This window comes from Opisthorchis viverrini (assembly GCF_000715545.1).
Source record: "Opisthorchis viverrini unplaced genomic scaffold opera_v5_195, whole genome shotgun sequence".
Lineage (NCBI taxonomy): Eukaryota > Metazoa > Platyhelminthes > Trematoda > Opisthorchiida > Opisthorchiidae > Opisthorchis > Opisthorchis viverrini.
The window spans coordinates 84,670-108,409 of NW_008751848.1; the positions used below are offsets into that span (position 1 = coordinate 84,670).

Genomic DNA, 23,740 nt, shown 5'->3' on the forward strand with positions numbered 1-23,740 from the left:
ACGAGTGAGACGTCCTCGAAAATATATATATATATATATATATACATTAGGACGCGTCACTCGCTATGATCTCTAACGGAATGATGAAGTCTGCCACAGTTTTCTGAGTCAAAACTTGTGAGTTGAAAGACGAGCATCACTCGCGACATATTTCCCAGAAACTCGTGGCTCTAGAGTAAACTGATAACAGACTCTGAGGTATTCCCAATTTGCAGATCCTCAAAGACCCCTGTCATTATGTAAAAAAATCCTCGGGAATAGTCATCCTATTTTGCATTCAGAGAGAATAGTTTGAACCAACAATCACATCGTTCAGTGCCTATCCATGTCATCGTGCTACTTATGAGTAGCATGCAATTTAGATTTTGTTAACAGGAGTGATGAATAATTCACACATCGAATGAAATATTTGGGTCTAAATGTGACAATGCAGGCTAAATTCAGGTTGCCACATGGTGCTGGACAAAAGCGAGGTGGATAAAGTGCATCGCAAACGGTCTGCGAGTAGGGAGGGAAAACTACGTGCAGAAAAAGATGGGAGAAGACGCTTTTAGGTTGTATTATGAAAATTATAAAACTCATCCGTCTAACGCGAATGACTTCCATATTATAACGTCATAAAATGTTCATAAAATTTTAACGAACGAAATGGCCGAATCTTCAGAGTACTTTATGTAGCAAACAGCATAATGTTCGCCTTTACATTTCTCTACTCAAACGGATGGGTAAGCTCCGACACTACTCATTTTGTAGCAAAGTTTGTCTTTCAATAACCATTGATTCAAATTTAAAATGATAACGATTTTCATCAATATCCTCGAAAATCAGCATCCCCCACACAGAGAAAGTTTCTTTCATGGATTCGTCAAATTAAGAGGTAACGATCAGGGACGTCTTTTGAAAACTCGGGCACCCACGTTACTAAATAGTCACAAGCTACCTTTTTGTGTATCTGAATCCTCGGATGTGATCTGACGAACACCATGGTACTTTGATACACCATTTTAGTTTGTCTCAACCCAACTCCCACTCGCTCTCTTCCTGTCGATTGATTTTATTTGTCCTCCTGATATGTGTGCAATTGGATTCAGAGGTATCGACTAGGCGTCACTCTGCCATAGTGTATTGTTCTCACTGGGAGTAGGATATTTTCCAGAAATCGAGATTGATCTGCCTATGTTTCTCAGGTGAACACGCGCTAATTCTAAGTTACCATCATAACACTGCTCGAAGTGATATCAAGAACCACACATGTTTCCCCGAATGGTGAACAGGCGAGCTGCTCGAACCAGGTAGGTAGAAATTATTGAAGGCTTGCTCAAAAAATAGATACATTTAGCGGACTGTTTCACATTGTTTGACCATCATATATGTCTACATTATGTGCCTGTCGTTATGAAATGTTTCTAGAAATCAAATGAGCCACATTGTGTTGCACGCAAGAACCCCAGAAATTGAGTCGTTCAAATGGAGCTTCATCAATAAATGCAGAAATATGAATACAATAATGAAATAATAAAATCGTACAAACCTCAAATCCCAGGACAGCTCATATACACCGGTTTAGGAACTGCTGAGTCCTAAAGGGGATCCTAAAGTCAACAACAACTCGAGAGAGCCACAAGAAAGCGAAACGCACATGTTGAATTAAAAAAACGCGTGCGATGGCAAGGTCAGGGAGCATTTTGTGTGTGAACCAAAAACAAGAAAGGCAGTATAGGCACAAAACCGAAGCAGGAAACGAGGAATCACGTTGTACACAATGAGACTGGAAGAAAAGAATCAACACCGCTTCTCCAAAGCTAACATGGCTTTCCTTGATCTACCAGGCTAATCCACCGCATGCAAGTACGGGATCAACGGGAATACTGAAAACACCTCCCTCAATCCGGAGCATGCACCCAGATTGGGTGAGCAGCAGGTTATTTTGTATTCTCTCCACCAGGTAGTTGCAACGGATATCATAGCCAGCCCTACCCGAGGCGGTCTCTACTAGAACCCCCCGAATATGGCCACCTCCTCCGCGTTCGGCATTGACTTGGTTGCCTTTCTCCTAATGACCGCCACCCAGATTTCCGCTGATGAATAATAGAAAGCCTTGCACTCGAAAGTCTGGAAGGTTTGCTTCCAATTGTGCCGCAGGTGCAAAAGTGGAATGTTTCCCTCCAACCATCGACACCAAACGTTTTCAGAAAGTAATTCCCCCGGTCTCCCACCGCCAATATCTGTCGCCTACATTAGCTACATCACCTGACAAATCAGGCTGTCCGTGCAGTAATAACTAGGTACTTGGAATCAGCACATCCAATATCAGCAGGCATTGAGGGAAACACCCTGACCTTTCGCAACGTAGTCAAAAACTATACGGGACTTCCCAGAATTTCGATGGATGAAAACCGCATGATGCGGGATGATGCGCAATCCTTCTGTTGGAGTAAGTAGCGACCGACTTCCATACCCTTTTCTTGGTTGGTAGGTTAATATCAGAACCGTTTGGCGTTGTCCGTTGTTCCAATCAGTCAGACCGTGTGGAATCCGAGGTAGCTGCGGGAATCCCCAACTCCCGTTGAGTTGGTGTTGTTACCATTCATAGCCTTCTTTCCCATTCACTGTATGTTAAGAAGCAGACGATGGTGTATTTGGTTACAGTCTGAGAAATCACCACATGTCGGGGTGCGATACTCAAAGTCTTAATGGTTATATTTTAGGCAGCTGATGCACAAATTGAGGCATTCCAGTCTATTCCGCTTTTTAGCCTGAGAGAGAGAGTAGCGAGAGTTTCACTGCCTAAAAGGTTGAGTCTGTGAACAGTGAGAGCAAGCGTCACTCGTTTTCATAGTCAATATCTGATTCGGGCTTTTCATGAATGTAAGTTCTTTATGACTACTTTGTTTACTTGGTTATTGTACCTTCTAAGTTTGACAAAATTTCCGTGGCAACTGGAGGCAAGAAATGATACAAGATATCCAAATTCCGACTCTAAACCCAGACGCAGTATGTCATCTGCCGCTCGGACCTGACTTTATTGCGGATGCCATGGTAGACGTAATACTTGAAATTTGTTAAGTAATTCCCGTCCGCAGTATAATGCATCTATTGAGCGTCAAGGCCACTGTTAACAATTGTCATGGTCAGCCTTCATAAGGCTTCGACGTCTTCATGGTTAATGGACCCACCAACCAGAATTTCGTTTATGAAAGACTGCTATGTCGTGTGACCTGCCGAACTGCATCCTGAGGAGGCCACCATGGCTCATTGGTGTCCTGCATTATCAGAAAGGAGCATGTGGTCTTTGATAGTCCATCCACCCACAACAATAATGGAGAAGATAGGTCAGCTTGTTGCTCTCGTCAAACAATCAATCTGTTACATCCATCTGAAGGTTTTTCATGAACTCCCAATTTCCTACCGAATTCCTGTCAAACTTATGCATTTGTATGTTTCAAAAGCAGGTGAGGCATTTCCGCTCAAAATGAAGTTTTCGATGAAAGGTCGCGCCACAGTAAATTTGCCAACCAAAAGCGGCAGCTCATATGTGACACCTAAACAAGTCTCAGTTCTAAACCTAATGGTTTTTGGAATTCGCGTGAATTTATCAACATATCACACCCTTGTTTGTGGTCCGCTTGCTTTCGTCAGCTCAGCAGCTTTCATAAACTTTACGAATGAATTCTGCTTCTCTTCTGAATCAGTCCCACTATCCGAAACGCATGTTTGTAAGTATTATACCTGTAACTCATTCGTCAAGTTGCGTGTAATTCTGGCAGGGCTTTTACTGTGTGAAAGTAGATGTATTGATGACACATTTCACGGCCGCTAAACCTCTTCGCAATGTCATTTGTGTTGGAAACTTTGTGGGCTTACGAACCGGGATCGCACTCATCCACCGACAGTATGGTCGTTGTGTCTGACTGTGTACCATTGATAGTGATCTACCGTTGCAGCGACGAGGTGCTGATTATCTGTTGGATTTTGGGCTTTTGTGATAATCGCTTTGGCCGCACTCCCCACCGACTCTACCATCGGGTAGCCGCTTGTGTGCCCCTAAATACACCATTCTTCTTAAGACTTTTATCTTCTGTGCCTACTGTTTGTTGCTTTCTAACCGTAAACAAGAAACATAGGAAATAACTAATTGTGCAGACTAAAACTTCAAGCGAGTTATCACTGATATGACTGTACTACTGGTCATATGCTTAGATTCAAAAAAAAAACTTTACAAGATTTAGTTACTACGGAGGGGGGAATTTCGACTAAATCAGATCGTATCATAGGTGGCTCGAAAGTTTCCACAGCAAAATTGATTTTTTCCTTTGTCTTATGTCAGCGACTCGAAAGATCGTCCACCTTGTGACACACTCCTTGTTACGACTGTTCATTCTGAACTGGAGATAAAGTTCGAGGGCCCCGTTGACGCTCCATATGACCCATCATGCAACGCATGTTCAGGGTGCGTTAATTCATTTTGGATACACTTGGTAAACGCAATCGATAAGCTGTGACGATTTGTCTGATATTCATCCCAAATGAATGTTTGTCTCTGAACAAAACTCCGAGTTTTACTGTTAATTCTCGCCTGTGATTGATACAAATCTGTGAGTCACATCGTGAAAGCTGGATTCATTTCGGTTGCCTCCCTCAAATGCTTCAACTTATAGGCTGTGACAGAATTCATGTAAACAGCATGAAAAAGTTTGATTTATTAAATCTTGATATTTTCTGGGCCATGAGCTCAAATGCTCTGGAAAGCTTACCGGGAAAACGCTTGGTTCATTTGTGGGATTGAAAGTTCTTAGTGTACATTTGCATTCCTATTGTCATTCTGCACAAAGATTTTGGCATTATTTGAGCTCTAAGGCCCATAATAATCTCAAGTGTTCTGAGTATTTCTGTTCAATTTTCGATAGGCTGTGCACGGAAAGAGGGATTTGGTGGACCTAAGAAGCTGAAGAGATGGAGAATGGTAGAAACTCTGGAAATGTGTTTACTCTTTCAAATTACTCACACTTCAGATCGCTAGAGACGTCTATCGAGCGAAGCATTCTTCGATAACAACGCTTCGTCTAACTCCAACGAAAGAACACATGAATTGTTGGGTTGAAGTATTTCAACAACACTATAAATGGCCCCAGTAGTTACCCGGCCGGATTGCCGGCCAACAACGCAGTGCTGGACAGTGCAGTTTGTCTCGCGGTGGCTCCGTAGGGTTCCTGAAGAAATCCTACCCGCTTCTTTTAAAGATAATCAGCAGGCGTTGGTTTGGGTTGTTCATCATATCTGGAAGAAAGAGACGGTTTCTGTCTCCTGAGAAGGGTTGATGGTTGTGTGCATTTCAAGCGTGTGGCGGCAACTACAGGGAAATTAGCTTGACCATGGGAGGAAGAGACCGTGCATCGTTTACTTTAGGTCGTCTTGAAAGGCGCAAGAATGCGGACCCGAGAACTGTAAAAGAGGTTCCGACTAGAAAAGCTTTGTATGGACAATATCTTCACACCTCACCAAGTGTTAGAGCAACGGTACGTCTGTGCGTGTCCCATAACCTTGGTGTTCTTTTACGTACGATTCTGCTCGCAGGTTTCTTCTTTTGAACAGGCTTGTGGAAGACGACATGACCTATAATTTCGTGAATATCATGCCCTATCTGTTTACACATTCTTGGGTGTACGTGAGAGTTTATGATATGCATTTCAAAGGCGTCTACGCAAGTACTAATGCATGAAAAGGGTTCTAACGATATCCGTTTTTGCTAATAATGAGATAATGTGGTATACACTCTAAGTTGTCTGAAACCCCAGTGTCCAGATCTCTGTCAGCGAGGACATTGTTTATCTCGCATATGCGGGGGACATTGTTTCCCTTTGTAGAATGGAGCATGAAGCGGTAGACGCAATACTAGACATAATAAAAGTGGTCATCTAGTGGTCGCACTTCGCGCTGCAAGAAGTACCCTTTTTGGATATGACTCAGAATGAGAAGAGTGAAATTCCACACTTATTTACGAAGTTTCTTTAAGTCTGACTGTAGTGTGACAGACAAAGTAAACGCACCAGTTTTAATCATCGAAGGAAATGGACATATTAAATGAAAGCTGGTCAACCACGATCCCACCATCCTTAAAATAACCGATCTCAAATGCTAGAATTGTGTTCACCCAAAAGAGCTACTCGTTGCATCAAAAGACATATCTTTAGTTCGCGAAGCCTGAATATGTTGATGGCGTTCATATCCAGATTGTTCCTCTGGTTGTTGAGGGAATGAGTATCTCAGATACTTTTGGCAGGCTATCCAGAGTTTCGACCGAAACATTTAGAATCAGAACAGCATAGTGGAATAACATGATAAAACCCGACGTTTCGGTTTCCTGGTGTGACCTCTATCGAGGGTTTGTACATTCGACAGAATGTGAGACAAACGCAGCAGTTAGTGGTGGCCGTGTGGCCAGCATATTATTGAGTGATTCATTATGCCTAGAACGGATATTCGTCTAAAATATGCGTTTTATAGCCGAGGCTTGAATTCTGGGGTAAAATGTCTCGTTAACAGTCTTCTCCAGCCTCAACAAAACCAGCATTACCAAAAACACAGGATACATTCAAAACGAAAACTTTGTGACAACGTTGTAAGTCAGAAGTCAGATCCACAATTATACTAAAAAAATTCGAATTGCTGCATATAAATTATTAAACCACAAGGTATACATCAAAGTCTTTCGTCCGATGTACTCATCTATGAATGCTCTATATGCTTGAGCCATAGAGTGCTATTATGTAGGGCAGCAAGTTGAGCTAAGAAAAAGATTTAAAAGTGTCTCAAAGACGACAAATACTTTTTCTTCACTAATTAGAAACTAAAGTCCTCACACATTATCGGCTGCCTCAGGAATGTGCACCCACACAAATATCACTCTGGATAAACTGAAACCGGCAAAAGTATACAGGAAATGAGGTTGCCTGGCTACCATTCTCCAACTGCTTCCTTGAGACTGAGTGTAAGCAAAAGATACGAACAGAGTCTCAGAGAAATTACCGCTTGAGGACGCCCGATTGGTGACTGAACTCAACTTTGGCATGCCAGTCCACTCTTTGGACAGAATATCTCATGTAATAAATATGTAATTACAATTTGGATGGACAGCCCTTATGCTACAGATTATAGGTGGCCGTGGAATCCTCAACGCCCGACTTGAGAACCAGAGCAAGGACGATAGACTGTTCGGCGGCTGATCACATTCTCCTTCTTTAGCGCCAATGTAAATCTCAGGTTGATGTTTGAATAGTTCAGCTTCTCTGAATAGACCGACGATTAACTGTTCTTTCAGTGGCAGACATGCTGGCTAACAGTCAGATCGAATCTTAGTGGTGTGTCCCAAATTGTCGTGTGATTTAAATGAAGCTGGATATGAAATAAGAAGGAATTTATCCGTCACACAGAGAATGTTCCCAGGTTCTTCTTCGAACTCCGCATCGTATAAGCAACCTGAAAATGCTACCGAATTTGAGGCAGGACGTTGATGAGACATGTTATATTGTCCGTTCGTGTAACACGAGTTCGTCTTCCGAAGAGCCAAAGATGCGTTCCGTGGCACTGAGGAACTATATTGTATGAGGAAAAATATATAAGGAATGTATAAGGAAAAATATTTAATGCAGCGGAATCCGTTTTCTATCGGAGCCCCCTTTATGAATTATGGAGAACTGAAACCTCACTGCTTCGATGAGCAGAAACCGGGACATTGACTTAAACGGGTCTAATTGTTCCAAAACTGGACCACATCTCGCAATTGGTGTACGGACATTTGCTGCAGAAACCCCTACTTTGGTCTTGAAGACGGATGGGTGTACCCTCAACTAGTATGTATGGTGGACCGCACCATAGGCAGTGCTACATGCTGCTAGGTCAATTTTATCTAATGTGTGTTATGTTTTTACGTATGCGGCACCTTCGCTTATGCATTGGAATGCCCGTGTGGTCAAGCATTGTGTGTACATGTGTCCGTTTTGCGATGAGACCTACTCAGCCATTCGGTGGCTCACATGGGTCGTAAGCAGTGGAAATTCCGACTAAAATAAGAAGAGGACATAAAAGCAATGAGTAAGCGAAGCTCTGGCATGTGTAACACGAGAATGGTCAACAAGGAACGGAAGACTCGAAATATCATGTGCCTTAGTGCCACAGTTAGACTGGTTGGTACCAGTTGTAGTTGGGTAACATTTCTCGGAATAGGGGTGCCTTATTTATGATGAATTAGGAAAACGGAGATGAGCAACCACCATCATCGGTGCAACTTGCAATCTTTGCTTATAATAGGTAACCACCAGAATAATCCGCTAATATTTAAGACATTCAATCCCCTGACCTGTCCATGGTTAATAAGCACTGGCAACCTCATTGCGCTAAGTCGACCACCAAGATTTTAGGGGAGCTAGTCTCGAGAAATCGGTTATAGTTGATCGGGCCTTTCATGGTCGGAGTTCCTCCAAAGCTAGGTCCAAACGTATCGGTGAATAAAGCATTTTGAATGCATCCAGAAAGACCCCGTTTTCTAATTGTTGAGGGGTGAGTAAAACTGGAAACTTGACAGGTGAGTTGTGAGCGAAATTCACACACCCAAATGGGATACATGATCCAAATATTTCCCTGAATCTAACTCACCACCCAGGGCTTGAGAGTAATCATGGATTACTGGAAAACACCATGAGATGAATGCTTGCGAGCATTCACCATCCACGCATATTCACTGAATGTTGGTAGAGTGTACAAACCTGAGAAGTTCCGATGGCAATTCAGTCTGTTCCGTGAGACCAGCCTATCCTTAAAAGCCGAAAACCACACTCAATTTTTTTCCTGCTGTTTTAGATCATCAGTCGTGCGCATCTCAATGGAACCAAAGGAGTTTCTAAGCCTCGTTCTCTTGCCTCGTTCTCTCTCGTTCTCTTCACAGATGGGCCAAAGACGAATGTTCAGTAGCCTAGTTTGCTCCCACTCAGGTATGATATATCGTCCCCCTATGTTGGATTCGGGTAAGGAAGGTTTCGTTCCAAAACTTGCTTCAATCGAGGCACGATGATCATGTGACAACGTATTCAACATCTTTCACATGAAGAAAACTTCTCACTAGGTTGCTGAAGACTCTTCAGCATCATTTCCGACGGACTTTTTCCTTTATAGCTCTCCCAGATTAAAGAGTTGAACTGCCAGTTTCACTTCACAACCTAGCTAGATTTTTTAGTATTATTTTCAAATTACCAACACTCTGCGTAGACATCTGGCGCAAATTCAGGTCTCTACATTGACGGAGTTTAAGAAATGACGCGTAAACAGAACCTGGTTTGCAGAATTCGGTTCACTCGACGGTAACGGTTCGTGCGGCACATCCATCCAAAAAAACCAATGTAGACCGGCCTCTACATCATTGAATAATTTGTTCATGATCGCCTTACCTGACAGTTTCGATCACCGATAGTTACTGCCCACATAAGCTTAACAAGAGAATTCTACGTAGCGGAAAACCCTGACGCAGTTCGTTTTGGTGCAACTTTTGGCGTACATCAATCCCAGTCTACGTTGCTAGCTACCTTGCAACATGTGGCATACGAACATGATGCTGCAGTTCATTGTTTTCATAATAATAAACATTAAACTCCATTTTAGAATGCTTGGTTCACTTCTTCATTCATCTGTTTGCCACCACACTCTGGAATTATGCCCTCGTATTCCACAACTGCATTGTGTGGACTGACATGGATGCAAATTTACTGGCAGTGATATCCTGCACACTTGAAGGTAATGTTTACGGTCCAAATGCACGGAGGCTTTCGGGTTATTTCCAGAATCTCACCCAATAATTTTGAACAAATACCAGTCAAAGGATTTTATTCGATGGGTAATGGAAGTGCGACTGACGAGGCCTATTTAACAGACATCAACCTGTACATTCTGCCTGGCAGTCTTCTATGTGTCTAAATCTGTTCTGGTTCCCCCCACATCCGCTGTAATCAAACAAAATGCAGACTCCCTTTTCTTTGCTGAAGTAGTAATGTGGCCATTTATGTGTGCAGTTACCGACAGCCACTTGGAGACTGCAATACCCTGAAGAAAAAAATTAGGTTAACAACATTAAGATTAGTAAAACATTTGTAAGTGTAATGGTGAAACACAAGGAGTGTGTACATATGCCGGGGCGGTAACTTCAGTGACTCTCTAGTGTTCCCATGATATTACTTAACGCAGTCAATACTGATGCACACAGGTATTTCATGAACAGAGGAAAAAGAGCATCAATGAATAGCATGGAGAGTGTGAACACTGCAATGAATGACCAAACAGATTTACTTTAACTCTACTTCCGTGTTCAAGCTCTTTCATTGTTTGTGAACCATAAAAATGAAAACATCGAAGGGTACAATTTTCCTTGCAGGAAATCAAGGACGATGGAATTTCGAATATGAGTTGACACGTGCCGAAATATCGCATTTTTATTCGCTTGTGTATTGTGTGTCGATTCTTCGGTTAATCACAAAATTGCATGTTTAACCGCACGTCTACGAAATGCGCGTTATTTGAGACTAATTTAGATAGAGGGGAGCATTGGAAACCCGCAGACTAGGAGAATGTCTCATTGACGTTACGCATCACTCATGAACCCTATCAAGAACGCACACATAAGACTAGTCATTGGCATTCAGTATCCTGTATAGCTAGAAGGATGACGACCACATATCATCGCCTTGCGAGGCATTCAAAAATTCAGTAGAGAGATGCAGATGGTATGCAGTACAGCAATGATTGTTTCATTGGGAACTGAGTAGTAACCATTCAGAAACGGCCGATGAATATCCGAATCCTATAAACAGGCGCTCATGAATGAACGGTCATTTTGATCCCATCTATACAAACACTCGGAAAACCAAGTAAGTCCATACAAAAGCTTACGACTCAATAGAACAAAATTAACTCTCAGATGACATTCAACAGTCGCTTGGAAATGCAATAAAATGAGTTCAAAACTTCGATGGATTCAAGAATGTACATGAAAGCATATTGCGCTTTCACACCAGGATAGTTTGCAATCAATTCTCAGTGAAACATCACACGAATGCGTTATCACCTCTGGGATTCAAATAGAGATTCATGTAATCTCAGGCGCCAGAAAGAACAAAATTAGAACATATTCTAACTGTAGCTTACATTTCCAGCTGTGAACGACTACTGCAAAGAAAGAGAGAATAAGGATTGTGCGATGCATTTCCTGTGGAGAACTACAACAAACACTTGAGCAGCTTGCATTTTATACTCGGTGAATTTTCACAAATTATGCACGACACGTTCGCGACTTGTTTGGCGACTAAGAAAAACGTGTCAAGTTCAGAATATGCGAATAATGAACCAGATAAAGTGATCTGAATTGGCGTTGGTTTGAAAGTTACTTCAAATTTCAATGAAACCACATGGCTTATTCCGATTTTTTCTCATATGTCTTGTACCATTTTTCGTTTCATTAAAAATTCGGTGAGAATTTAACTAATAACTAGACGTCTTGTCTTCCTGCAGTATCTGGTCTATTCATGCACGCTTGTTGCGAGATAGCTTGGAAATAATTGCGAATTACAGACAACTGCCAACTTCACTGAATTTCTTGGATGAAACCATGAGTTCGGTGAAAAAAATAATGAAAGTCTGTTCAACTGGTTCATGAAAGCAGCCAAGTACACTTCTATTTTGAGAACTCACCTCAAAACTAAGCCAGCAAACTGATCTCCTTGAAAGACTTATTCGAACTCACAGACCACCAGATGCATTTTCCGATATCCATCCTTCTCGTGAGATTGTTTTTTATGTGGAGCGGAATATTGCCGTCACAGATTCTTATTACTTAATCCATGGTTGTCATCATGAGATCCATCCATGTGGGTTGATTTTTTAACGTGAACGTTCCAGTGCCTTGGATGGTCATGGGAACTAAATTGACATAATTGAAAAAAGGATGAATATTCTTTACAGAGGAGAAGAACGTAGCAAAAAAATATTTGACTTCTTTTCTCTTGGCTTTCTGAAAAGATGGGGAGGATAAGGAAAAGAGAAATTATGAGATTGAGGAAGGAACGCTCTCACAGAATGGTGCGTGCGGCGTTCACCAATACTGCAATCGCCCAGTTTCGATTTGAACACATATTCTAATCAGCATATTCCACAAAATCAAGTGGACTTCATCAAACCTAATTCTTTGGCCAATCGTGTACAACTGCGTTATGGTAGAGCATAACGCTGATGGGAACTCGTGAATTACGGCTATCGTATATATCAGAACAAAAATGAAGCGCATTTTGAGGTTTGAAGTGGTTCCAGCAATATTGTGAATACTTTCCGTCAAGTAAATACGTTGAAAAGTCACTAGTATCGTGCATAATAAAACATCAGGTGGCCTCGGTATAGAATATCCAATTGATTTCTGTACACTTAAATTCGTCTCATTGAATGCAAACATTATGCGAGTCTGACGATTGATTTACTTCGAAATAGCGTATTTTCCAGAAACTATTCCGCTACACAGGAATTTGGCTAGCATGCTTGAAGCGGTCTTGTTTCGTCTTGAATCGTATCATGTACTGAATGACCGCAACCGACTGACCAGTGCTTATGAGATGGGAATCCAGTACCCATATCAGTTCATCATGCTGATACTAAACTTCGGAACGCCCTGCTGAGTTGAACTCTTCCATTTATCTTTCATCAAACTTCCCTTTACAGATCAGTCGTATTCACCTCCCAGATATCAGTTTGGCAGCCTGTCTATTTATTGACCGACTTGATTTGAATCCATCGACAGCGCAGCGTCAAAACACGCCTCTAATTGCCCCGTAAATAAGCCATCTCAGATATTTTAGGTATTTTGTGAATCTTAAAATAGCGGTCAACCGAAATTCGCTGTGTAGTGTGTGCAGGCATGTATAATCATTATTGGTGAAAGGGTGGTTTTATCTAAGTGACCACTTTCAAACAGTCCCAGTAAACTTGGACTCGGAATACCGCGAATTGTTGAATGACCTTGATGTTTAGTGGTTTTCGGTTGAGCTAGTCCACGTTTGAGCGGAAGCTTCGCCGATAAACATTAGATTCAGCTAAAGTGGTTCACATAGTGCAGATGCCACACACATGCACGGAATTCCAAGGTTTTACCATGAATTACTTTTACCCTAACTAACCCTCATGAAAGCAAACCGTAAAAATTAAGCAAGCAGCACAACCCACCTTGCAAGCTAACGTTGACCTTGACCGAACTGATCGGTAATTCACTACACACGTTCGAATCAAAGAAGTCTCATCACCACTTTTTGAGTCAGGCGCAATGATCTCCAAAATTGGCAGGAATATTTTGCACACATACGTTTGAAGACTACCAAATGAAGAAAAGCATATGCTTTCTGTTATACATGGTCAGGTGTGAGAATCATCTACAAGAAACTATACTGAGCGCGAAGCACCATGCATAAGACCTTCATAATTATGTGGACAGCAAAATTGGTGAGCTAACGCAACTTTTTGACCGTCACTGTAGGAAGCCTCTCTCTCTATCAGAGCCTCGATAGATTGAGAAGCAAGATACCTGGAAGTGGAACGATCATCAGTTCACCAACCACAAAACCAGAGTCACAGGCGATTGTAAGCAGGGCTGGAATGATGGTGGGTGGGTGGCTACAATCGTCAGCACCGTATTCCTGCGTTGCCTTATTCCACAGGCATTTCAGGGCAAGCATAGACCGAGCTTACTAATACCAACGTTGTTCTGAGCTACCAAGCGGTCATTATATCATGCTTGCTGGCAGAGTAAGTGCCCTCCATTTCTCAGCAAACTGTACCGGATTTGGATATAGCTGGTTGGCAACCGAGAAAATGTGTTTTGGAAACACAAACCATCGAACCGAAAGAGGGGAACTGAACACCGTTTTGCATTTTACACCCGTCCGGACTATCCCTGGACCTATTCTAGCTCTAGATTTCACGAAGGCAACTTGTGCTCAAACGGAAAGCCATACGTGCTCTCCATCCAACAGCGCTATGGATATCAAGCACTCCATGTTAATTACTGGCATGGATGTGGGTGACTAAGTTACTGTTCGATAGACGTTGTCAGCGACGAGTATAATGCCTGGCACGACTATCTAAACTTCCTAGAGTGCTTCAGTAAACTTACGGAGAACGACCAGTCCAGCCATAGAATAAATGTGGGCTCGTTTGTAAAAATAAGTCTAAATAGGCAGGAAGGGCACCGGCAATGACACACCTGTCAGTATTTTCTCTTTGTCTGCCTGCATTTATACACCATTTGAATACTATCTGGCCCCTGATAATGTGTTTGGATATTTTTCGACAAATTTTCTCCCGAATGGATTGGTCCATTTAGGACTTTTCTGCGTTGTGTACTGTGTTCCTTTGATTTGATTATCCCACCGCCGTTTAGGTTTAATAACTTCCTTCCTGGAGTTGGCTTGACTTCTTCTCGGTTTGCATTGCGTTTCGGTCCAGTCTTCTCGAGGTAGATCATTTGAATGTACGGCTAGTATGATTGCGTTCGCCATTTAATTTCGCATTTTAATTTATCGGCTACGTGCCTGCCTCATTCAAATTGACGTGTGCGCTTGGATTAGGGTTTTCAGGCTCGCCTGTGAATTCGTCGTCTGGTTGTTTTGCAGCCCAGAGCTCTGTCGTTTGGGGTTCTCTTGGTCTTGACGCTCGATAAATAGGAACATTTTCAATCGCTTTGATGACACCTTCGTCAGTGGAGTACCATGCTTCCCTAAATTCCACATTTTTTCTTCGTTCTTACTTGAGCCAGTATGCGAACGCCTGCCTCGTCGAAATCTTTCCATCTGCAACAAGTTCACAGGTTTGTAAGTGACCATACTATTGTACCGTCAGTTCAGTTGTGTCCTTGATTTATCGAAATGTGACTCGTAATTGGCATCCCGAGTGATCTACAGGTATGATAACCTGGGCCTATGGAGCAGTTTGCGTGAACGTTATTCTTCTTTATTTGTGAACTCTCTGGTGGCGCACTGTGTTAAAAATCCTCTCAAAAAGTGTCCAAATGAAGCTTAGTTGTGACGGTTTGGATGGTTGCTGTGATAGATTAGAATTTTGTTCATATACATTGCCTTTTTGTGGACCTCATACTGAAGATGTCCGTTCAGCAGTCCAGTGGTAACGACGTCCACAATTTTTTCCGTTCTTCACTTATTATACTGTGAAATCGATATGGTCGAAAACGTTGTTTTTGTACTTAGCTGGCTCGGTGAATTTTGTCCCTTAGGATGACTTCCAAAGTGTCGTCTACGTAGGGGATTTTTTATCTGGCAACCCGACTTTCGCCCAACATTTCTATTGTGATTTTTGCAGTCAGTCCTAAATTCGGCGATCCAGTTATTGTTCCTCGTAGCTGTTCGTAATATTCACGTTGAACTCAACATTTCTATTGTGATTTTTGCAGTCAGTCCTAAATTCGGCGATCCAGTTATTGTTCCTCGTAGCTGTTCGTAATATTCACCGTTGAACTCAAAATATGTGAACAGTCATAAACCCATTTACTGATAGATGTCTTGTTTTTCCAGCGGTCCAGTTGGCATGCCGCCGTTGTCTAGTAATTTGGCCACAGATCTACAGGCGCGAATGGTGATATCACACCAAATGAGGAAATTATTTATTCATGATCGATGTTTACATTCTTCAGTCCCTACAAAATGTGGCCATAATTGTTGATGGAGTGTTGGGGCCCACCGATGTTATATTCCAACATTTTTCATAGCCCTTCCGAAGGATGGTACGCCGCTGTTCTTAGGGGAGGACTACTATGTTCCGGGGGTGTATTGTACCCTTGTGGACCTCCGGGAGTCCGTGAGAACTCGGGGTGGCCGAATCATTTATCTTGCGGAGATCCAAGATGATTGTTAAATACTTAATTATTTTTTGCCAGTTGATTGTTGCGTTCACGTTCTGAGCGGCGGTACGTAGTTATGTATTCAACTATGGCCTACGACCTATTGATACAGTCCGGTTTGTCCACGATCACTCTTAAGCGCCTCGTGTCTGCTGGAATCACTATGAGTTCAGGCTTACTTAACTTATTCATTACTTATTTCTCTTTGTAGTAGAAGATGTTATGTTGCTTGTTTTGTGCGGCGACTTCCTAGGAATTTTTCGCCGGCTGTTTTCTTCGGCGCTTTCAGGCTCTAAGTACTCTAAGTTTGATGCGTCTTTGAGATCGTTCCCTTTAGCTTCTGTCGGTTGCCTCTTGGATATATTCCTTAGCCGGGCTTCATGATAATCAGCCCTGCACTACAGGTTGCCAACTATCCTTGCTTGTGGCGGTAAGTGTACGCAGCCCACGGCCTAGAAATGATGTCTCTATAACTGATGAGGAAAGGTTTGCAAATGATTTGCCAAACTCGACGAACAAATAAACGGCCACATGACCAGCAACCAGTCAACTCGCCCTGGTTACAGATATTCCGACACATGGTCAACGTACTTGTAGCGGTCATACGCCTTGGGCCAGCTTTTCAGTTTCAGTACTTGGATGTTGGTCAACGCCGCCGAATCATGTGTTCATTTGGACCTAAAAGAAAGATGAAAGACGTATTATCCTCTATTGTGCGTTGAATTTACTCACCAGGTTTTCGCGCAAATTGTGTTTGGAACCAAAGTCCCTTTTGACTGGTTCACAGTAAATAGAGCCCTGGACAGCTTTATGAATTAATTATTGCTTCAAGCGCACAATACGACCTTGTAGTGGGCGGCCTGGTCACATTTGTATATCTTATAGTTGGCGCGATTTTCATCATCTTTCGATGCCGTTTCGCGAGCGTATTGCATATACTTTGGAGGCTTAGCAAAGGATAAATTGGACGTTCAGCCAGACAAGTTTGTTATAGCTCCGGAGATCATGAACGTTATACTCCTTTCTGTGTTAGCTTCTGCAGCCGCAGCTGTGAAAAACGAAAGTAATATATATATATATATATATTTGTATACCCACATTGTGCGTTGTATCTAAACAAACTTCACATTTTCAAACGAAGTAAAATGTTATGTGATCCGATTCTATTTGATTATTGCTTCGGGAAATCCTGTGAAAGCGCGTATTTTTTCCAGGCGTGTCCTGTTCCCTTGTATGCCATGGTGTGCTCTTACTTTCAATACACCGATTGCTCCGATGCTGCCTAAACTCACATTTTTTAACTCTTGTCGTTTTGGCCATTGCGCAAATGACTAACAAATATCCGTCATACAGTTCCGTCCTTTGTGTGTTCAAGTGTTCTTTTAAATTCAAACCGCAGGTCCTTCAAATTATTTTTCGAACTGGTTGGCAAACTAAAGGCTTCCTGAAAGAGGTCCATTGATTAATATCTTAGAGTGACTAGTAAACTTGTTTTTTGGAAGGGCACATTTCAAGGAGCGTCTACAAACGCAAGCCTTGTAAGAGTTTCCATGAGCAGACGTTCGCAGAGAGTCTCAGACCATCACGAGGTCGCTTAATAGAGTGCGTTCTGCTTGGTCCTTCTGCTCGTCCGAACTTCTACCGATTTGTTTCGACGGGTGAATCAGTTAAAACCCAGCTCAGTATTTTGGTTATGATGATCTTAATCAATTGACGTTGACTTAGAACATAAGTTTGGGATATTTTTCCACCTGATGAGCCCGAAGAAAGACGTGACTGCTCGTGGGCTGTTTTCGGCAACTTTATGAGCATAGTATTGTCTATAGAAAGTTCTGGCGTTCTTTTTTACCATGATAGTTATAGTTCAGGCGCTTCCTACACTCAGATGATCATGTCTCTGGTCACGTCTTATGCGACCCAGTTGATGCCTTCTGTCAATTCTACCAACCCGCAATTTTCCCAGTTTTCTACATTCGTTTTTGCATTCTTTCCGGCTATATGTAGTCTCCCAATGGATGTTGGGCCCTGCAGGGTTGCCAAGCCAAGTTTTTACTTCAACATACAGTCGGGTGAATGTGAAATTTTCACTTATGGTGGATGTAGTGGGAATGCGAACAGATTTACCGATCTTGAAAATTGTCAAAATACCTGTTTGGAATAGTGTCTGCAGAATTTTACAGATTATACACATTTGTATTCTGCTCAAAATACATCTATAAAGTAGTATTTTATGTTGCTTACGTGGGTTGGACTGAAGTCCTAATATATTAGAAAGACCAGTTTGGCACATTGCGAGATAATCATGATGAATATTCGTGCCCTTCTTCTGCCGCGCTGATTAGCCGAACTGGTGCAGAGTTCCTCTGCTTACCGAGGCAAGTAGTACACATATATTTTATCGGTACCTGTACAGAAATTGGCGAAAAAATATCAGATGGATACAGGAAGGATGCTCATGAATGATTTTATCCTGCAAATTTTGAAAGATATGTAGATGAATAGCTGGATGGGTAGGTAGATAGACAGAGAAATTTCATTTGACCGGTTTTTGGAAGCCACTTATTAGCTAAATTATCAGGAATCAGAATAGCTGTCTGATATCCAGCAAAGCAGATCGTTTGAAAAACTGGGCACCGTACTTCACACAAGAATTCAGTTGGCCACATTTTACCCTTAACTAGACTGATGGCCTTCCACACAAAGATATAGTGTGAAAGTAAAACCCATCTTAGCCGAAGTGCTGTCCGAATTTGTATCCCTCTTAAACATCGTGTTCGTGACAACAACGGCCTTCCGCCTGCTCTGTTCAGTGACAGCGTTGAATTTCTCAGCCAGTGCTTATTCATTCCATTTATGCTTATCTAGGAGAAAGTGATCAACTCAGTTGAAAGAGGTAGGTGATAATGTCTATTTTCTAAAGTGACATCTGTGAAATTCGATACCGCAGATGTGTACGTTTGACCCTCGTGGTAATGAGACCTCTTGCATCAGTTTATTTTGATGTCTTAGGCGACACTCAGATCTCTGAACGTGAGCGTCGAGTGAGATTTTGACCAGGTAGAGGCTGGATCGACCACATCTTCACACACCATCAAGTGCTAGAGCAACACCATTTGTACGAACGACCCACAATTTTAGTGTCTCGTGACCTAAAACGTGCATTCGATTGAGTCGGTTTGTCAGCGATTTTAACGATACTTGCTCAACAAGCGTGCCCAAAAAGAATATAAGCATTACCCGGCCCAAATATTCACATATTTCTTGGCGTGCGAAAGTGTATGTTGAGCACTTCACAAAGTATATCTACAAAAACTGTTGCTTGACAAAGATCTCTACTCCCTCCATTTTGTTCGACATCGCAATAAATGAAATGTTGAGAATGCCATGAAGTCTTGATGTCTTGCTGGTGAGAACATTGTCGGTCTGATGCGCGCAGACGACATCGGCTTCATCTTTGCAGACTAAGGCATAGGACACACGTTGTTGGATGGGCTAACCACCTTCATTATATCTTTCGGTATGCGCCTAGAACGTATAAGAACAAAGTAATGGCTTCAAAAAGAGCGGTCATGAGAATGCCCTTACAATTCAAGCAGAATCACCGAAGGGAGCTTTGCGTGATTTGCTAGTTGAATTAGCCCTAAGGAAAATGTCTGATGAAGTAAGAGAACGCTCGCTATTTTGTATCACTCTTCGCGCCAGGAAGACATATCAATGAATCTCAAGGGTCACGTGTACCTCATTGTTGTGTGGTTGCAAAACATGGTCTCTGAGGGCACACGTGAGGCGTTTTCAGAGTGTTAACCACCGGTTCTTGAGGAGCATTCCTGATATAGGATGAAGTCAAAGAATTCGTAATGGGGCAACTAGAATACGGGTGATATGTTGTGCAGCAGATGCTCGGGTTGCGGAAAGCATCCAGCACTCTCGTCCGCAATGCGCGGGCCATATGTTACACGTGGCGAAACATCATTTACCGGGATAATGATTGAAATTCTTTCTTCCTGTGAACTGTGCGAAATGCGAGGTAGTCAAAATACAATGTGGCATAGGGGTACGAAAGAGATCAAGAAGTGCTTGGGTGTTGTTAGTGCAACGGTCTTTATGGAAGGTCTCAGCGTTACTCCTTCAGTGCTTGACTGTAAAAAATGCGGCGGATGGATGTCAATGTGGTGCGGAGTTCAGTTAATTTTCGGTTTGGTCGACTGATCTCTCTGAGGTGTGGGCATCTGGGGATGGTTTCGACAGGCTAGCAGCATATCCCATCTCTTACTCATTGCTTTTCTTCTCTTTTAACTATATGGTTTCAAATGTATGCGGATACACACTGTTTGTACGACATGAAGCATTAGTGTCAAAACTGCTGTTGCTTTCTCTGATGAGATTATAATGATGATTGTGAGATAGATGGATAGATCGAGAGATTGACCTAACTGGTTTTAGTCGGATTGGACGACTATTCGAGTGTTTAATCAGCCGAGCAATTTTTTCCTTTAAGAGAAGAAACAGTTGGCGTTAGGATTCACAATGATGTCTGCTGCTTTGGATGTACAGGGTTGTTTTTATCCGAAGCTGGTTGTTCACCTCACTTCAAGATAACTCCATCAGCCTGAATGAAATTGAATAATTGCTGGATTTTGAGCAGAAAACATGGCCTGTACTTCGCAGGTGGCCTTTAGATAAATAAAATGCAAAAGACTCTTGGGACTGTGAAATTCACTTGAGTGAGGTTACCAACAAACCACTAAATTTCGGAAGAAATATCTTGAATTTCCCTCTTCTAGGAGAGGTTGCAGTATTGATACAATACGTTGATAATGATAACTGGGGCCATAAATTCGGTGATTGGGATCTTTGCTTTTGAATTTGATGTGCCAATGGAGAAGTAGGCCTGTGAATTTATGAGCTCAATATGTCAAGTAGGCTCGTGGTTCACTCATGTCTATTTAATACTTAAAAACTTTCGGGTAGTGTCTTCGTGCCAAGCTATTTTGCAGTCGCGTTCGCTGCGCTTTTGATCTGCGGAGTTACCGAGATCGAAATTTTGTGAATTAGGATGGTAAGTTTTGAAAAATGTGAGATAAATGGAGTGGAATGTACACTAAGGTTGATTTGACGGATATCCTCCTGGCTTAGATACTGATAGTGTGTCTTCCGTGATTGTATGAATCACGAACTTGAGAAGGAAAAGCGAAAGGGGTAGCCTGACACCACATGGTGTGATAAACTCAGGCGAGCGCGCCTCTGTATCTCCACAAGAGATGGCGTACAACTTTTTAAGAATTTGTTGGGTACACATTTGCCCCACAATTGCTTGCTTCATACCTGGCTCTCCATGCAGTCAAATATATCTTTTACGTCAAGGAGGACAACCACTGTTTAGCGCTGGAATCAGTGTGGCTGTTCTTCGAAGAACTTAGCCCAATTTTCAGTTGCGGTTGGACTAAACGTTGCTTTCCTTTGGCCAGCGAATTGCACCAGATGATATACGGCACGGCTAGTTCCGGCAGTAAAAGCCTGTTTATTTGCGAGCCTTTGATATCCACCGGTTCTCTCCTTGGATTCTTTACTGTTTAACATTTAATGTCTTTGCGTAATCCGGCGTGCTTATTGTCTGCCGGTTCAGATTACCAGGTATCGTTCAGAACTGCCGATCTTGACGGCATTAGGTTGTCATTTGATTGTGTCGAGAAAGTCCTGCAGATAAAACTGCAAGCAGCTAGTCTAGCTCCTTTCATCCACATGTTAACTATCAGAAAAGCATTATTTTATATTGAAGAGCTTTGAGTTAAGTCACGTCACTACTGTTGAGCTATTGTGGTACTGCGAATATGGTGCGTTTGCATGCCGCTTGTTTGCATGATAGGGCCTGAAAGGAAACGGATTATTTTGTGTGCTCGCGCCCTGGCGTCACTGATATCAAGTTGTGTACTCCACAATGAAAGGCACGTTTTAACTGTGGCCGATTGCCATGTGAACGAACTGGATGTGATGCGGCCGCCCTCTGTTGTCTGTGCGACAATCAACGACTCCGAAGCGAACGTACAAATGTGGTTCCAAGTTGCTGAAGCAGGCAAATGAGACACTTAAATAGCCTGCAAGGATCACAGTGCCAATGATTCCTTCTCGAGTGCGCCAATATAAAGCAATGGAATGTGCCCTTCTCAGCATCAGTGCTGCAGCTCCTCAAACCAAACGCGGAAATCGAAACAGGCACTGCTGTTATGTCTAGATGGATAGAACTTGGTTTAACTGGATAACCGGACGGCGCAAAAACGACTGTCTACTCGGAGCCATTCCACCAAAGCATATACAGCACTGCGTTGGCTGCAACTTTCAAGCCTTGTATTCCACAAGTCACCGCCTCTGGGACACCAGAGGGAATATGTGTTAGATAATTCCGCCGTTGGATTTCTGAGATACATGGATTTTGTATGTGTGGTTCGCAGACACGAGACAAATCTATTCTAACGAGGTATAGTATCACAGCGAGAACTACCTATTTGGTGGTGTGGTAGAAATCGCTTGCTCAGGGATATCGTTTGGCAGAAAAATGCTCGGGGGAACGATATTTCCTCGTTGTCCAGCCAAAGGTTGAGGATTTGAATTATATCCATACCTCCAGCGTTCGGATTAAAGATCTGTCTCGCAGGGCAAAACCTTATAAAACTAATGACTCAACTGCTTGCACTTCTGGGCTGCAGGGGCAGAGAGTGTAGGGAGAATATCAATACTATCTCACCGCTTTTCTAAACATTGGCATGCCGGTTACATGAGGAAACGAACTACTGACTTCACACTCCGATTGCAGAGGACAGTATGTCTGCATCGTAGCGCGATTAGTCGGTGCATGAAATCCCATGCGCCAACGGCCCCACTTCGAACTTTCGGACACGATTAAAGCTTGTGAAACTAAGTATCCAGTATAGCCATCAAAACGCTGCAGCTCTTATCCCAACCAGGAGGCCAAGGCGATTCTTTATTATTGGTCAGCTGAGTAGTCATAATGAGTGCTATTCGCTGACTGACTATTCACATCCGAAAACTTCCTGAACTATATCACGTATTTTGAATTGAATCACGTGAAGCGCCATGATCTGTGGTATCAAAGACCAAACCAAAATTCAATGTGGTGTTGAATTGCCACCAACAGAGTCACGCAACAAAGCATGACAATTCTGTAAGATGTCGAATAAAATGCAGCCATTAAAATTACGCTTTGATGGAAATTAATATAAGCAGAACTTTGTTTAGATCCGACTACGTGCATAAAGATCCAAACTGTTCTGTGTGATTCTATTAACACAGTGGCACTTCCTGCAGGCCGGCCGAAGCAAATCTAGAAAGTGACTCGCTTTTAAAATGCACTTTTCTAGGGGACCAACTGTGCCAAATATAAGTTATGCCAATTAGTACATGGTCACAAATTTAAATAATCCGATTCTCCACATGTTGCAGGTGCCACGTAGATCATATCGTTTGGTCACATTCTTGCAATCGCTCAATGTCAATCAAGTGTTTTCTAACTGCGTGGTGCGACTGGTTCAGGCGGCAAGCATGTACACGTAGACTTCGAGTACGTGTGGACAAAAACGAGAAGATTGGGCGGTACCTATCATGTGGTTTGATGCGAGTAGTCGAAAAACAAAGTTAGGAACGGAATAAATTTGATTATCATTTTGACGAATGCGAGTGGATTTCTGAAGCAGTGCAATAGCACCGTTATACAGACACACTGCTGCGCAGAATTCAAACGTCGGCGGATACTTTGATCTTCAATAATTTATAGGTTTGCGTCTCTAAAATAAC

The 23,740-nt window shown here is 42.4% G+C and overlaps 1 protein-coding gene across 1 annotated transcript in view; it reads right to left on the minus strand.

The window, feature by feature from the left end:
* T265_07897 (hypothetical protein) overlaps window positions 1-14,312 on the minus strand; it is a gene marked incomplete at both ends in the record, with an annotated part of 61,035 nt that extends 46,723 nt beyond the window's left edge. Inside the window, one exon of the mRNA XM_009173554.1 lies at window positions 14,282-14,312. Coding sequence (XP_009171818.1) covers window positions 14,282-14,312 — 31 coding nt within the window. The remainder of the gene's footprint in view (window positions 1-14,281) is intronic.
* Between the last annotated feature and the right edge of the window lie 9,428 nt (window positions 14,313-23,740).